The 18,355-nt window shown below is 37.2% G+C and overlaps 1 protein-coding gene across 1 annotated transcript in view; it reads right to left on the minus strand.

Annotated features, from left to right (window-relative positions):
- Window positions 1–16,505, minus strand: part of CUL1 (cullin 1) — a 34,829-nt gene extending 18,324 nt beyond the window's left edge. The window contains exons 1-6 of the mRNA XM_008944436.1: window positions 16,214–16,505; window positions 5,679–5,853; window positions 4,355–4,522; window positions 3,262–3,312; window positions 2,140–2,230; window positions 1,268–1,431 (exon numbers count right to left, since the gene is read on the minus strand). Of these exons, the coding sequence (XP_008942684.1) occupies window positions 1,268–1,431; window positions 2,140–2,230; window positions 3,262–3,312; window positions 4,355–4,522; window positions 5,679–5,853; window positions 16,214–16,353 (789 nt within the window). The 5' untranslated portion in view covers window positions 16,354–16,505. The remainder of the gene's footprint in view (window positions 1–1,267; window positions 1,432–2,139; window positions 2,231–3,261; window positions 3,313–4,354; window positions 4,523–5,678; window positions 5,854–16,213) is intronic.
- Between the last annotated feature and the right edge of the window lie 1,850 nt (window positions 16,506–18,355).

Genomic DNA, 18,355 nt, shown 5'->3' on the forward strand with positions numbered 1-18,355 from the left:
GCCTTCCTCTAGCTTTATATGTGTTTTCAGTTTCAATACCAGCTTCAAGCAACACGAGATGCTCTTTTGGGGATTTCTGAAGTCTTAAAGATTGTTTGGGGTACTAATAAGTTCTTTCTACTTGCCATTAATCTCTAGTTCTTGAAATAGCAATGACCTTCAGACAGCTTTTTACTGTCCTGTACCAAGGAAGCCTGGATTAGCCAGTCATTCAGGTTATGAATGACTGAAATTCCCTTACTCTGTTTTTATATATATTTTAGGATGAAGTTAAAGACAAGCGCTTGAAAGGGAAGTAGAAAAACCCATTAATTCAGCCACAGAAAAGTAAACATAGGTAGGTCTGGGAAATACTGGGCAACTATACTAATGCAGGATTTGTTTTACTGTGTAATTTCTAGGACTTCCCTCCCGCCCCTCCTCTCTTTTTTGGGGGGGTATGGTGTAAATCATTGACTTTAGTGCCAAGACTCAGACAGGATGTTTTCTGTGGCAAAAAGAGTTGCACAAAAGAAACAAAAAGATACTGCAGGGAGAGCATATTACATACTCAGAGCTCTCTTTTTAAAAAAAAAAAATTAAACTGAAAGGGAAAAAACAAGCAGCAATTCAGAAAGTGAGGAAATGTGCTGAGAAAAATATATACAGCAGCACTTGTCCAAGATGGAAGATGACCTATCTATTTCACATTCAGTAAGACTGACCCAATAAAGAAGCTAGAAATAGTCAAGTGTTTATCCAGCTTGCTCTTAATTGCCCTTTCTGGGATCCCCCAAACCAGAGACTATCTAAGAATATAAATCTGGCCTCTGTTACCAGAAGTATTTTGTAGGGCTCATTACATTAAAATATTCTGAGATGATAAGGCTACTTAATGATCTATTTCCCCAGCCAGCTTGCTCAGGAAGAGATTGCAATAAATTGACCAACACACAATTCCTTGTATAGGAACAGTAAACTCGTAGGTCTAAAGCAGAATGTCTAATCTGATGTCTTGAAGTCTTACAAAATCTGAATTTATTTTAACATTATCTTCCATTTTTCCCATTAAGAAAGTTTCAAACTTTCACTGTTTTTGCTGAAACACACTAAGTAGACAAATTTCAGATCAGACAGAGAAACAAATTACCACAGGGAAAAAAAAGCTACTTTTTTTTTTTTCTGTAAAATGATCAGCATTTACAGCAACTCCAAGAATTTACATCACATTACTTCTAAAAAATATCTGTATTCAGAAAATAATCATGAAGCTGATTAAATAACTCACCTTTTTCATGTATTCTGTGACTGGGTTCTGTTGCAAGAATTCAGTACTTTCTCGTGTATAAAATCTCTCTGTGTCAGCAAGAAACTGAGATTCAAAGGATTCTTTATAGACAGTTAGTGTAGGTCCTTTTGCAAATGCATCATCCTCATTCAGCCCCAACTCCACTAGAGGAAAAAAAGAAAAGAGCAAGTAATGATAAAATTGTCTTTTATGAACTAGTCACTTGCAAATGAACAGGTACCCTCCTTCTGACTTACATGAAGGTAATCAGCTGGGACAGTATCAGCACCACGTTACAAAACTTTTCAAAGTATACATTTATTTTGCATTTTAGAAATAAGCAGCACAAGACATTGCTCATGTAAACTGCACTTTCTGACACATTACTAAATGGATGACAGGATTTGGAGAACTCTGTTATCTCAAAAGCTAGTTCAAATTCCTCTTCCATTTTTTCCTCTTAAGGAGTTTCAGATTAGATGCATATGGTCTTTTAGTAATGCAAACTAGCCATTAATCTGCATGGGAAAACTCTGTGTCATGTAAGCAGGCGAAAACAATCCCACTCCCCTTTGTAAACTTCCATGCTTCCCTCCCTCCCAAATTTAGCGGCTAAATAATTGATTCATAACCAGTGAACACTCTTGACTATCAGTTGCGCTTTCAAGCTTTACAGAAATGGTATAACCAATTGTAATCATGTGAAATGTCTCTACAGACATGATGTTAAACAATACACAACTGCACTTATTTTACTGTAATAATAAACTTTACTGAACATCCAAGGAGGTGGGATGTTACTTCTGGGCTTTGATAGAGGATAACTATTTATTTTTAAGAGATTAATAAAACTGTAAAGGAATCTCATTTACCATAAGATTGTACAACTCCACTGATCAGCCTTGTATTGATAGTTTCACCATTTCTTTCCTTTTCAATCAATTTCAAGACAGCATTTGTTACCTTGGAAAACAGAGATTAAAAGTAAGTCAGGAAAAGAGAAAGCAGCTGGTAGGTCAAGCACTGTATTTAATCAGGACTATATTCCTATATTCAAGCCAAACCCCTTGAAAACAAAATGTTAAGGACACCTGAACATATAAAAATTTCTATGGACATCACAAAGTATGCTACACCTTTAAGTTCTACAATGTAACTACAGGCCAATTAGTAGTGAGCAATAAAAGGCTACAAAAGTGCTTGGTGGTTTGTGTGTTTGTTTGGTTTTAATTTCAAAAAGCACATTCTAAACAGAACTTCTGTTTAGTTTATACCCGAAATACAAGAAAACTTTGTAGTAAGAGCTGAACTGCCTGCCTGTACTTTAGACAAAGAAAGCTATCAGCTTATGCTGATGAATGATGTGTTGCAACTACTGGTCATCTAAACTGAAATCTAGGCAATATTTTCATAATATAGAACAGTCTTTTCATCACAAAGTACTGGTAAATAAGACAGCAACATACATAAAAATAATATTTTGTTGTGGTGGAGTGTCTTGTTTCATATTGTGCTGATTCACTACTCAAAATTAATCTCCCAAGCATCAGTGTAAATCTAAAGATTCACAATAACATCAGAAAAGTTCTAGGCCTGCCACTGCATGTTCTCACACAATCTTGACTCTCAAAACTTAAGAAACAATCATCAGTCAGTACTCCCACCTAGCTCAGAAAAAGTTGAAGTTGTTACTTCATTTAAGATGAGCCCCTTTTGCTTTTTAGAAAAAAAAAAAAAAAAGCCAAAAAAACCCCAAGGGTCCTCTCAGCAAAGAGGTAACAAACCACTCTTGGTATCAAGGTTCGACCACACAGAGAAAGGCCGTTTCCCCCAAAATATTTATCTTTTTAACATCACAAAGGAGAAACAGAAGGCTCCCTTTTATTTTCTGGGTCCACACACCCTCCGTCCCCATCCTCCAAATTCTCCCTGGAACACTTACTAAAAATACATAAAAGTAACCCTATAAAATAACACTAGAGTTATATATTTACCTGCTTATTTAATGGCCTGAATAAGCAGTCTCTCCAGGTCACCAAGGCAAGCTGGAAGAAAAGGAAGGAAAAGATAGAATAAAGAAAACATACATACACTTGTATATAGCTGCAGAATAACTCCTTAAGGAAAGGCTCATATAGGATGCTAAATAATGAGAATTTTTTAAATTACATTTTGGCACACATTTTTCATGCAACAAGACTGTTTCACAATTAAATTACCATTTGCTTTATTACTAACTCTGCCCGAGATGTCCCCTTTTCTGATGGTGATCCACTGCAAACTCTGAAAACTAACAAACCCTGCAAGTTACTTTGACAACATAAAGCTTCTTTTTGTTAGATTTTCAGGTTGCCACAGTGCCTCAGCATTAGGCTAGTGAAGTTAAGAGGAAAGGAAGTAAAGATACCAACTGTTTTTCAACCATATGAAAAGTTATTTTAGTGAAGCAGTAAAATAACACATCACTTTCCTAATGCTTCATCAGCAAGGACAATTGTCCTTTAAAAACTAAAAAAGTACTTTTAGATGTCTGAGATACAGAACTACTTCTATGTTCTTCCCTTGATCGTATTACTTTACATTACAAAAAATATCAAGATCATATCAATCTTTCAGAACTGTACCAAAATAACTCTCATTACAAACCAAATGTTGGCGGAGTCTTAGCAGCTTGGATGCTAAAAAAAATTGTAGAGATGTACCAAAGTCAACAGAAAAAAAAAAAAAATTACTTCTCCATTCCATATTTGAAACGCTTGACTGAATGCTGAGTGGAATGACAAGGCCACACTGATGCACACAGCTGACAGTACAGGCAGCAAATATTCAGAAACAGACAATTCTTGACAGTCTGATCCTGGCAGTCCCAGTACACACCAGGCAGACTGAACATCTCGCAGGCTTAGACCCACGGAATTTTTACAGTTATACTGGGGTGGGAGTGTGGAAAAGGGGGAAATTTCCACTTTGCCCATTTCTTCAAAACTTCTGTGAACTTCCTACTAGTTTCAAGGAGCGACGTGTAGGATGGTAATGCAAACCTGACAGATGGAATGGATAAATCATTCACTTCAGAAAGCTACTTACTGAGTAAATTTCATATATTCCTTTACGACCTTCATCACACTCACGACGAACCCAATGTCGATTGAGGTAGGCACATATCCCATTCAATACTTTGCTTGAAAACCTATAATCTTCCCACTGTTGAGTGTAGAATTTCAGCACGCTCTCATCCATCAAATCTTCACCATCCTGAAATAACAAGTTTGCCAGTACTATTGGGTAGTTTTAAGGTACAACCAAGATATGTAAGGGTGCACAGACTGAGCATGTAATAAATCTACACAGTGTTAATAATTTTACTTCTTTGTTAATAAGGCACAAGGCCAAAGTGAGATTTAGAAATTATAGCATTTGTAAAAAAAAAAAAAACACAGCACATACAAAGCTCCAGAAGACTCTCCTGTCCCTCCTGTGGGACAGAGATAGAGGGCACTACACTGAAACAGTGGCACTGATGAGTGCACTAGGTAAAACATGGTAAAAAACCCCCAACACCACCTTTTTTTTTTTTAAAATGTATTCAACATGACAATCTCCATAACATGTACCACCCACTCCCACTGCTGCTACTTGGGAAGCTGAAACAAGTGAGCATGGATTGGATCTTCTCTAGGACCCTCTCAGGTAGTAGTAAACGGAACCTTGTGTTCTTGGAAATGGGTATGGCATCATGTTTGCTCTTGTTACACAAAAAAAAAAGATGAAGTTGTAACAATGGGCATTCAAGCATCTGTCCAAACTGGACCACTTACAGCCTGAAAGGGGAAGGGGAATAAAACCAGGAGTCTGTTCGGGATAAGGTCTCAGACATCTGCAGCTTCATAAATTAATTACCCAGTAGACTTAATAGGACACGAAGAATTCTTTTATTATTGCTCAAAACTAAAACCCCAGAAGTTAAAAAGCATGGTTCCTTTCTAAAAATAGCTACAGAATGTTCTCTTACAATGCAGCTCGAGATCCTGCTCTTTATATCTAAATTTAACAGCTACAATCAGACAAACATTTTGCCCAGCATTACTATTATGCTGGTAAATTGGTTAGAAAGCCCAGCTATTCTTGTTCAAGATAGAGGACAGCTTAAGATGACATATAACATTACTTCTATAAAACACAATGTTTTGGCTTGAAGAGAAAACGAGCTCACACATACACTTAGTGGCTAATCTACACCACGGGTAAAGCCTAAAAAACATTCTAATGGCTCATGGAGACAAAAGCAAATTTCAAGATATTCCATTTATATCCAGTGGATGGACAGCCCCCCAGTCCTGCTGACAGAAGCTTTCTCAACCCAGCCCACACCACTTCTACAAATGCAGATGGCCATAAGGTCGCATCTTACCTTAAGGAGATTTGTCAAGTAGTTCTTCAGAAATTCTTTTAGCCGTTTGTACAATTCCAAGCCAACAAACTGAGCACCTCCAGGTGTCTGGCCCTTTTTCGATTTAGAAGGAGGCACTCCAGCTCCCCGTGCTTGATTAGACTGGTGCACACTAGTACAGTAGTTATAAACATGACTGATGGGAAAGTTAAGGAACATATCTATGTGACAGCATAATGCATTAAAAAAACAGTGAAAACAAATATGTTTATTTCAATAAAATATTTTTCTATGACTAAACGACCTAACGTTACAGCATGTATTAGCGCACAAAGTCAAACCAAAGCTAAGAAAATGATGTAACTTCCAGCAGAATTGTATGCAACAGAAATGCAGACTGCCAAGGGCACTGCAAATACTGATGTCAACATTCAATTTACCTAATACTTCGGACCACCAAGAAATCAAAGCAGTGGAATCTGCTGACAAGGTTATTTTTAAGGTTTAAAAGGAATTTATTTGGTGTATTATACTGGCCTTCTACAAATACGTAAGCTTTGTTTTATTCAGGAAGAAATTTCAATGCTAGCCTCAAGCAACATTCATTGGTTGAAAACACAGAAGATAATATTTTTGCATTCTTTCAAACACAATCCTTCATAAAATATTTGGCCACTTAACACTGTCAGACAGGTGACTAACCTAGAAAGCCGTAACAGTGAGATACACTCAAAATGCTCACTGTAAGATGAGACTGACCAAAACCCAATTTAAGGCTACAAGTATAATCCAAATATTTAAGTATGCCACAGCAGTAATTTTTCCTCTCATACTAACACAGCCTGGAATACTTACTGTATCTGTTCACACTTCAAGAAAATACTCCCCATTTTCTGATCTGAAACACTGAAGCATTCAGAATTCTTCTCAAGTAATAAGTAGAAGTCACATTGCTCAAACAAATAAAGAAGCGTCCCAAAACAAACTGCACTCCACAAACAAAGAACATAAACTACCTTGGCAGCACTCCAATTCAACTCGATGAGTTGTGTGACAACAAAAATTACCTTAATGACTCACTCACCAAACCATTATCCAACAGGAACAAAGCTACTGAGCACTCACACTTCTACTGACAGTTGAGGACAGCATTCTGCGCCACATCTCCTTAGAGAATATCACACTAACCAATCCAGGCCATCTATTTGGCTTTAACTTGTATTTCAATTAATGGGCTAAGCTTTAACCACTAGACAGGTTTCCTCTACAGTATGCCATGTGTTAGGAAATTAATACGTGCCTGAGATTTGCCTTTTATCTTTTCCTTCAGAAAGACCAGCACAATATAGTGGAAGACAGCAGCACAACTGAATACCAAGGGAATTATAAACCCCAAACATATGATGCATTACAGTCATCACAAACAGACTTGGTTTTAATATTTAAACAGGAAAGCTCAAGCATAAAAACCTCTTAAAATATCCAGTTAACTCCTTTGCAATTGCTTTTAAAAAAAGCTTCACAGACAAATCATACCCTTAAACTGGGTTTAAGGATCAGAGCACCCCGCGTGCCACTAGGAACAAGGCTTATGGGCTTTATGTCACACTGAAAAGAAAGCCTGCTCAGGGTCTATACTCGTGTACCTGTTCAGGAAGTCACTGCATTCTGTCTGAAAAAGTGATGCTCTTTGCCTAAGATTAACTCCTTTTGGATACGTACAGCATACATTTATTTCTTGCCTGTTACTTCATCCAAGTTTCAAACAATTAGATTTCCCATGGTATGAAGCAATAACATAAACCACTCATTTGTGCTTAGCAACTGAATTTTTATCTTTACCAACCATTATTTCCTGGACAGTAATGATTTCTTCCAGCTCTTAGTCATTTACTTGTTCAACCTTCCTGGAACTGTTGCTACTTTTACCATCTACATTTCAATCTTGGAATTCCCTGTTCAAGTGACGAATGCCACACAACATAATTTTTCTCTAGATAATCAACTTGCTCTCTTTCCACAGACAAGAAAAACTGGGCTTATCTCACAGTTTATACCAGCTAACATAAGGTCCTCTGAATTGTGTATGGAAAGTCTCTCCAGCATGACAAAAGGAATTCTGGGCTGATTCATAGATGCCCAGTTGGTGTCTTGCCTCTTCCTTCCCCTACCTCTCCTATCCCAAATGGCTTTGAGCAAGCCTAGAAATACATGAGTTGTCCAGATGATGGGTAATTTTTGCAGTTTTTATGGATACTGCCTGATGAAAATATTCTTTCTGTTCTCCTCCAAGAACAATCGCAACAACTTTCAGAAAAATAAAAGACCAAGGTTAGAAGACATAAGCCTTTTTCTAACCCCATGCATTTGACTATTAAGCCCAGAATTCCTTGTGAAGTAAACAGAATTAAATTGAGAGACAGACTTTTTCTCCATGCCTGACAGTAATCAACTCAGACAGTAAAAATATGCCTGTAATGCCCATCTTTCTTTGTTGTTCTGGCTTGAGTCTTGTTAGCCAAACTGTTCAACAAGATAGCACTTTTGAAATGCTTTTGTTTATTTGTTCTATGCAAGTCAAACCAAAGTGAGTCTGCCTATGCAGAAGGCAGTCTGCACGTGTAAGTAACTCTTTGACGTATTACAGGTAAAAGAATGCTCTCTCACACTTTGCTTACAATCTGTGTCCCCATCTGCTAAAGCCAACCACTGACAGGAAGACTGACATGTTCAAAACAAAATCAGACTTGACTGCTTATAACGAAGTACACAGCACTGCATCTGAGAATCGTAAGGGGAACACTATGAAAAGAATTCTTGGTTGCAGAAATCAAACTAATCCCCCCAGCTGCTTAGTATGCTGAAAGCCATGTACATATCTGAACAGTAGTATTAGGAAACACTTCTGTGCATGATCACACAATTCTGCATAGCAATCCACACACTACAACAAGCAGAGAAATTAATTCACCAATAGAACAGTTTGCACTGCAGTGAAGCTGCACTCAACCCCAAGCTTCTGGCTGCTGAACTTCTGATTTGACCCAGCAAACGGACAAACCTGCAGGAGGAACAGATCAAGATCCATCTTCCCTAACTTCTACACTTTCCTTACAGTGAAGAAGAGACATTTACTTATCTGAATTAAAAGTTGAGGTAGAAGACTGCAAGGAAGTTCATAAAATGATTCAGAATAGTGCTGCTCAGGATGAAAGATCTTTTTCATAACTTTATTCTTCTCTGAAACTCTTGAAAATGATAAAAGAAACAGCCAAAGACTAATTAATTTTATAGCACCTTTATCTTCAATATAATTCACACTACTTCTGACAACGTTGACTCAGTTTCTAAAGCTTGGGGGAAAAAAAAAATTCCCATGGTACCATACTATAATGAATTTATGGTCTTGATTATTTCCACTGAAGGAGGTGATCCTGAAAAACAGCCCACCTGGAGGGTCTACTTGCCACCTGCTTGTCCAGTAGCATGGGAGTTCATGGAGGCAACCAGTGATTTGGACTGGAGAAGTAACTGATTACAACTAACTGTTGTCCCTGTTCCCAGATCCTTTGCTGAGCAGATCTGAACTTGTGTCCACACAGGGGAAGAGAACAGGCTCTCCCAGTAATACTGCCCATACTTTTTGAGCAAGTCTGCCATCAAAGCACAAGCTTCAGCGCACCATGGTCACCTCCAATCTATCCTCCATCCCAGAAAAGCACCAAAATACTCCATACAGCATTCTTTCCTCCAGGAGACACAGCAAATAGAAGTTATCCAAGACAAGTATCAAATTTTACACCGATGGGCGCAAATTAGTTGATGAGTTCCTAATCTTAAATTTTTTACAAAGAAAACAGTTCTGTTGAGGTAATAACTGACTCTTTCAGCAGCACATCTGGGTCCCCATAGTCTTTCCATTTTGCAATGAAAAACTAACTAGAATAAAGTACACTTGAGGAGCAGATATGTAAAATTAAAAGGAATTGAAAGGATAGCTGAATTAATACAGTATAGCACAAAACTATAACAAAGCTTTGGAAAAACCGGAAGCACACAACACCACAAGCTGGACAACTCTAAGCAGAATTTACCTTTCATTACTTCTAGCCTTTTTATTACAAAGATCAGGTTTAGGCATAAATTTGCTATTTCACAGACCTTTAGCAGTTATTAACTCTTATGCTGAGTGCTCTGCCACCTCGACAGCTGGCCTACAGGAACAAGTTGAGATTAGTTCACCTTTTGTCAAAACTTTCTCTTATCTTAGATTATACCAAACGCATGCAAGAACAACATACAGAAAGTCACTGAAAATACTCATAGGAAAATTGCTAGGAAAGATTGTGGAAGTTTTGTATCCTTGTAAAACCACTTGTAATCCAAACAATAGAGCATATATATTTTCTAGAGAACAGCTTTACACATTTTCTTCAAAAACGTTACAGCCATTTTAACTCCTGTGTGTCCAGAAGACTAGGCTGTGTGAACCTCACAACACCACCACATGCATAAGTAAAGCTGCCAAGACAAGCAGACATGCCTACATGACTGCTTTAAACACCCACATCAGCTTTGTGAGGAGCAGCAGTAAAATAAGAAATCCAGAAACCCTCATTCTTTTGAGGAAGGTATCGGCAAGAGCCTATTTTAAGTATGTTCAGTTCAGTAATGTCCAGTAAGGAGGGGCTACCCCCACAAAGCAGTTCAAATAAATCAAAGACCCTGCCCTGAACCCCACACATTCTCCACCTGTGTTTCAATAGACTTTAACCTGAAATCAATTGCACATTAAAATCTTTACATTAGATACAAGTGTCAAACCATCCCCATTTTAGTCAGGGAGGGACTGAGGCAGAGACTGAAGGAGCTGTTACTGACAGCATCAGCCATGCAGCTGCTGTGAAAATCCAGGCATAACTGAGCTCAGACACGTTTCTACAAGTCTGGGAAGGGGGAAACTTCCAGCAAAAGCCATCTGAAGACTAACAGATAAGTTCTTGTTTCCCTCTCCATGACAAACTCAAAAGGCTCACAGAGAAACACTAAGTTACAAGGAAAACACAAATTTTCAAAGCCAAATGCATATACGGAGTGTACAGTCTTTATGCCGGGAAGTGTAAATACCACCATAACCAAGGTTCTTTTAAGTTTAAAGTTCTTTGCTTTGACAAAGAAGTTGGTTTTGTACAGAATATTCTTGTCTGCTATAAAAAGCAAGCAGAACAGCAAGCAATCACTGTGGAGAAGAACATTAAAAAAGGAACCAAACAATTATACCTACTTTTCTGTACAAGGAAAAGTATATTATGTACCCTTTGAACATGTACACAAATACACTCACTTCTACCTTTGTGTTCCACACAAGTACTAACTGGCATTTGAGAGACACTATGAAATACCTCATTGAATATAAGCATGACTAATGGTAGAAGACAGTGAGGGCTGCTCTGATGCATCGAGTGACCTTAAACAATTTGACATTAAAGTGGAACAGCTTATGAGCTTTAAACAGTACGTGCTCTAATACCCCAGTATCTTTTCTGCACAGAAAAAGCTTAATAATCTATTCAGAAAAAAACAAACACACCAAACAACACAACGTAGCACACTGCCTGTTAACAATAGATTCAAGTGATCAGATAAAAAAAGATTTTCACAGTTCTAATATACACCTGATGATCTAAAATCCTGCTAAAATTCAACAATTCCAGTGCAAGCTACTAGAACAAGGACAATACAAACAACTACAAAAGATTCTGGCAAATGGATATCAAGAGAAGGGCTCAAGGTTTTGCTTGAGCAATATGCACTACTGGTGTGGAACCTATCTACACGCAAAGAAATGTTGAATGTATTTATACATTCTATTTTATGGATAGATTATCCTGAGTCATCTGATATTTTTAAAATGTAAGCATACTACACTTAATGGTTTAATGTTTAAAACAATCTCTTCTTTACCACTTGCTATCATCTGACAAAAAAACCAGCTTGCAAACCAGATTACAGTAACCTTCCATAATGTAAAGTGACTTACATTTGGTCTGACGGATAATCGGTAACTTCTTTAATGTCATTAAAATGAGTTAAAATCATAATAAGCAAATTCAGAAACAAGGAAAATATTTTTCATAAAATAATGAAATCTTAGAGAAGAAGCTTATCTTACTTAAAAAGACTTAAAGCAATTATTTTTATTAAGAATGGCTGTGGCTAAAAATGGAACAATGATACCAGAATTATGTTTGTAAAACCCAGTTTATGGCTTGAGATGAGTAAATTTAAGACACTGTAAATTCAGCTTTACATCAAAGTTTCACATATGAGCTCCTTGATAATTATGCCACAAAAAATTACCTATGTACTATTGGAACTGTTGAAATCAACAGTATGATTCTTACGTACACAACATTAGAAGACTTTGAAAGCCAGTCTGAACATTGCAGATGCACTTTTTTGGTAAAACAACCCCTTCTTCCACAGTACTGTATGCTTTCCTTCTCATCAATGAAAAGATTTAATGATATTTTTATGTAGAGAAAAATCTTATTTATTATAAATTAATGGCACTTGTAATCTTTAAATAGTCTTGTTTTTCCCAAATGAATTACCTTTAAATATTAAAACTGAGCAAAAAGGTTTCTCAGTTCCAACTGGATATCAATTAATAACATTCTCTTTAAAAATTCCTTAAAAACACTTCTCAGATTATCTTTTGTAAATCAATACAGCAAAAGCATGAGTTTATGCCAAAAAAAGTGATTTTGATATTTCAAATAAAAAGTATACACAAATGAAATAAAAGCCAACCACTAAGCTTTCCATCCACCAATCATATCTGGAAATTGAGAAGTTATGTGCTTGACAGCAGAAAATAAGACTTTCAGAATGTTACTCAGCTTTTTGTGTAAGCCACTGTGAAAAATTATGCTAGGTTAATATAGTGCAGATAAGTTTTCTCATAGTCTAGTACCTGGTCTGAGAATCTGCTTAAGATACATAAAAAAGAACAGAAAAAAATACTTCCATTTTCTCCACTTCAGAGTTTAAATCCAAATGTATGTAAATCCCAATTCGTCCCCTCACACCATGAGACCTGAATAAAATAAATTGCATACTCACCATATGATTAGTTTGAAAAATAGGCATCACCTTCTGTCAAAGAAAAATAAACCAAAAAAGGAAACTAGCACAAGATGTACGAATACTTTTTCATTGCCAAATGGAGTTTAAGAAGAGGTGGTCAAGTGACACAGCAATATAAATATGTAAGTTAAGTAAGAGTAATTCTAGTAAACAAAGTAATAGGTCTTCTATCAACAATTTAAAACCAAAGCTCACAACTTGCTACATGCAAGCACAGTTCTCTTTTTTGTTGTTGCAGAATAGAAGCTTGAACTTGTTTTCTTTTTGCATAGAGAGAATTACTTCTGAGTGAACCACTCTCTCAGGTGCAGTGTACCAAAACTTACTGTGGTCCTCTGGAGTTCCAGGAGTGACTCCTGAGGGACTTGATTACTGCTCTAACATTGATTTTTGCAACCTAATCCTGTGACTAACAGCCAAATTGCCACTAGAAGAAAAACAGGGTAAAACCACTAGTAATGCTGCTAGGTCTACTGTTCTAGAAGTCTAGTTAATCTTATTGGCTATTTCTCTTTTCTGCACGAACCCAATTCTTGGCACGTAACCCTATGCTAGCTTGCAATGCGGCCCGTCACAAGATGTTAGTTACTGTTGCAGGAGCTACAAGGCTCTTCAACACCAGGAATTACTTAGTATCTGGGTAAGGGTAAGAAAAGCATCCAGATAAACAAGATTCCACTTTCAAGAATCTCACACATGGTGGTGGTGGGGGAACAAAAACCAACAACAACAACCAAATCACAAAACAAAAAAAAAGTTTCATCTTCCATACCAAGTACAATTCTAAAGGAAATCTGTTTCTATATGGACATTGTAAATTCTCATTAAGAAACACAAAGAACATACCTCAGAAATTAACTGAAGCACATTAGTATATTGAACTTCATAACCACGTAAGAAGCAGTAAATAAAAATATCACAGCTTCCATAAAGGACTGCTCTTCTAGTTAGGTGCTTTGGCATAGGGGCAGGGAAAAGAAATCACAGAAGTGTACTGAGAACTATTTGATGATCACCTGGTCTGACAAAAAATACCCCCTGCAATCAGAAGCACAAACAAATCCAAATTAGAAAAAGCAGGGATAAGGAACCTGATAAGCACCATTCAGCAACAAGATTTCTTGGTTCATCGCTTCAGTATTCTCAGATCCAGAAAACCCCTGGAATAAACAAGCTGATTCTTCTCCTGCTGGCATGAAGGAAAACAAAAAAACAAACCACCGTAAGCACAAGTTCTGGCCTATACTAAGAGACTGAATTTAGTGTCTCACAAAAAAAGACACTTTGAACAAAGAAAATGAGTACAGGTAGAATGGAGGTCCAAAACACCTGAATTGCTTAACTCTTCCAATTCTTTCCCAGATTCACTTTAACAAGGCACAACAAAAACTCCCCCATCTCCAACTAGACTGTAACTTTTATACCACACACAAGACTAAGGGCACGTTTGCTTGTATGCACGGTTCTCTTCCTCTTAAAAAAAGAAAAAGGTAGGCAAGGAAAGGACAAAAGAGGATGAGGAAACAACTATCCACTGAGCACAATTTCCAAGCTGCTATCACATCCAGCATCCTTGTAAGTAGGGCTGATCCTCAGACCAATTATAGCTGCAGCTGAAACTCATCTGCATCTGTTCTGCTTCCTAAACCAAGCTGCTTGATAGGCAGAGCTTCCCAAAATAAAAGTCTGCCAATCTACTAGACTTGCTGCATGCAAAGACTAAGCAAGTTTCTTAGATACTGCATCTGAAAACAAGTAATCTTTTTAGCACAACAGTTGAACACGTGCTCTTGGTTTAAGATGCAAAGTGTGTTGTTTTCTTCATAGTAGATTAAAAACTCCTAGCCTAACTGGTGTCAAATATTCTGAGTAATCAGACTACTAAATTAATCTACAAATGAAAATTCAACCACCAAAACTGTCCACTAAATTAATTCACTTATGAAAATAACACAAAGGGTCCTTAGTTTCAGGCCCAGCAATTCCTTGAGGCAGCAACAAGGAGGAGTGGGTACTTAATAGGTGATATATCCTTTTTACAGTTCCATTCCAAGAATATTTAAGAGCATCAGAAGTAGAAGAAAAAAACCAAATGTTTTAACAGTACCATTATAATAAGTACTTAGTCTTCTGCTGCCCTCCTTGGCAGACCTCACAAACAGAAACGTATTACAGGCACTCAGAACAAAACAACTCCGAGGTTCTACTCATGTCAGATTTCTATCAGATATTCAACATTTGCAGACTTGTTTCGTTGAGTCCAGGACAATGCTGATCCTAGTGCTGCGAGGAATCAGTCATTCCAAGCCTCAGGAAAAGTTCAGACCCTAAACCAACTGTTATTTCATAGTCCCATCACTATTAAAAAATAATCCTAGAAACATCCAGCTGACTGCTTGGGTTTCGCCCCTCACCAGGAGCATGGATTCTGCAGGCACAGATAAGATTACACATCTACTCTGAGATTACATGTGCAGAAAACAAGCTTTTCTATCTCCTTAGAAAGTCCAGAGAACTACAGAATTAATTGCTTTATAGCTTTCAAGTTCCTTATTGTTTTATAAAAGCTCTGTCCTTTCAAAAAATTAACACAGACTAAAATTTGTTACGCAGTTCCAAAAATCGGTGCCAACAAAAGCTTTAATGTTAACTTATGTATCAAAACAATAATCTTTACTTAAAAAGAAAATCTAAGAATTGATAAAAAAACAGTATAACTCCTTAAAATAAGAAAGGAAATTTATTAGGTGATCATTTTTTCTAGAGAAACAAGTTTCCTACAATCTTTCTAACAGTGCTCCTGCACACAGGTACATGGATGAACACAACCCCCTTTTTTAGCATCTTGTAACAACTCGCAGAATGGGGAGATGCTGCAAAACTTCAGTAGCTCCCTGACGCAAGCTAGGAATTCAAGAGAAATTCACTGGGCACATTCTCACTCCACCTGGAAAACTGTAAAACGAACTCACAAGTAAAGTACTACTCTGAGGCTGACAGAAAAATTTTCAAGGTAACCAGACATTATTACCAAAAGGACCTGCCTCTTAATGCCAGAGACTAACATATAAAATAAAAAGAATTCCCGTTTTCTTTTGGTGTATTGTGGATTCAAAATTAGCCCTATTAATAAAATAACTTTAAATATCCCCTCTGTCAAAGATAATAGTAATCAAACCTGAAATTCAGAGGCAGCTATAATTATGAAGTAATTTTTCCAGAAAACAGAATGTTCCTGCTTATTTGCCAGTAAGATTAAATAAGAAAGGCTAATGTTGAAAACAAAAATACATTCTTAAAAGCCATGAAGTCAAACAGTTATGAACCAATTTTGAGTTTAGAAAAGTAAAAAGCTGTCTCTAATCTACTAAGAAGGAACGTACTAACTGACTTAGGCATTAGGATACGTGTAGAGTTCCATGTATCTGGATTTTGCCATGCTTTGTCTGGTGTAAACCTGTTGAATTCCTGCTCTTAGGTCATCCCATATCTGGTCAAGACCGATTTGTTTAAGTCCATGAGGGTTCTGACTCCTATTCGATGACATTTTGTAGTTCCTGTAAAGTCTTCCAGTGCAGCAGTCTCAGATCTGGTTATTCCTCCATCAGAATCAGAAGTCACGTAACATTCTAAACTCAGTTGCAGCAACCCAGTGAGATAGTCTTTACATACAAACAGTGCTGCTTCCCAGGAAAATAATCTGAAAAAAAAGATTAGAAAATATACACATTATACAACAGTCCAAATTCATTCACACTAGAGAAGAAGATACAGAAATAATTATTTCATTGAAAAATTTTCATTTACACAGATGTGAAATTCATGATTGGATCTGAAATACCAGAACCAAGGAACAGTTTTGCAATCCGCTACAAGATATGACCATAAGTACCCAGATCTCTCCAAAGCCTGCAGGTACATAGGCCAGTGCCACTGACAACAAAACCCTAATGCTAGTAAGGGTAAAAATCCTTCCAAGCAGCAGACACTACCCTACTAGAAGTGTTTCCTCCCTATACAACAGTTTACTCCAGCATTTCCAAACGACTGGGGGTTCTGCAGTAACTCACTGTTTAACAAGCATCCTGACAGACGTTCAAGATTAACCAGAAGATACTAAAAATAACTATTTTTCTTCAGTTATCTATAACTCTTCCAGACTCGAGATTCTATTACAGGTAACCTGAAAGTCTAAGGTATTTTGGAGCAGAGAATTTTTTTATCTGTTAAACACATATTTACATTTATTTCTTTGCTAAGTAAATTAACACCACTTCATTCAGTGTCACCTTAGCAGTGAGAGAATATGGTAGGAAGAAAGAACAACTAATGTATGCTCATGTGTACAACTAGCGTGTACTAATGAGTGCACAACATAAAGATTGCATGAACTGAGAACGAAGAATAAGAAACTAAGAAAATGCACTACTCCCAGGAGTGTTTAAGAACATAAAGTTTGGGAGGTAGGGAAGAGAGGATTGTTAATTTATCAGCCTCAAAATAAGAGAATAGGAAAACAGTCACCTGGAAAGGACTACTGAGAATATCAAGCAAAGAAGAACCACTTTTATACAAGGCCTTAAAAATATTTACAATTTTAACATGTCTTATCCACTGCAACAACAAATTAAAGAAGATACCCAAAAATGACAACGGAAGTAACAAAATTAAAATAATTAACCCAGAAAAACCAGAGTTGCATTAAGTCTAAACCAACTTACCCTTACTGCAGCCCTTCAGTATATAAAGGAGACTTATAAGAAATAAAGACTTTTTACCAGGGACTGTAGTGACAGGTCAAGGGTCAATGGTGTTAAATTCAAAGAGGGAAGATTTAGACTGGATATAAGAAGGAATTTTTCAAAGTGAGGGTGGTGAGACACTGGCTCAGGTTGCCCAGAGCTGTAGATACCCCACCCCTGGAAGCATTCAAGCCCAGGCTGGATGGGCCTTTGAACAACCTGATCTAGTGCAAGATGTGCGTGCCCAAGGCAGGAAGGTTGGACTAGACAATCTCTAAAAGTCTCTTCCAGCCCAACCTGGTGATTCAGTACTCCAAAGTCCACTCACCAAAATACTCAAACCACAGTAAAACATGATGACTTCTTGCCACGCTCCTATAGACAAGAATACAGGTTTATGATAAATATGTCCTGTAATGGAGCCTGCTGGCCAAGGTTCACGTGAACCCTTCTGTAATTTCAAGGATAGCATATGCAGAGACCTGATAAATCCCATTATTTGTTTTTGAACTCTGAGCAGCAGAAAATAAAGATATTCCTTCAGGATCTATAGTATGTTATAGGTGCTTTGTGACAGCTACTTCTGGGCTACTACGTGTTCCACTCCAGGTTTCACACTGTTTTAAACATTAAGTGTTCTGTTATATCCTACCTGTCCCCTACCCAATTATTTGTAGGGCTTCTCTTCTGCCTTTTCTTCCCGACGCTAAAACCACCAGCTAGCATAGTGATACTTCTTCAGTTTTTTTAGTCAATGACTGTCTTACTGCAGTAACACAGAACATACCACTCCTCACAGTCCTTTTG

This window comes from Merops nubicus, unplaced genomic scaffold (genome assembly GCF_000691845.1).
Source record: "Merops nubicus isolate BGI_N331 unplaced genomic scaffold, ASM69184v1 scaffold21967, whole genome shotgun sequence".
NCBI lineage: Eukaryota > Metazoa > Chordata > Aves > Coraciiformes > Meropidae > Merops > Merops nubicus.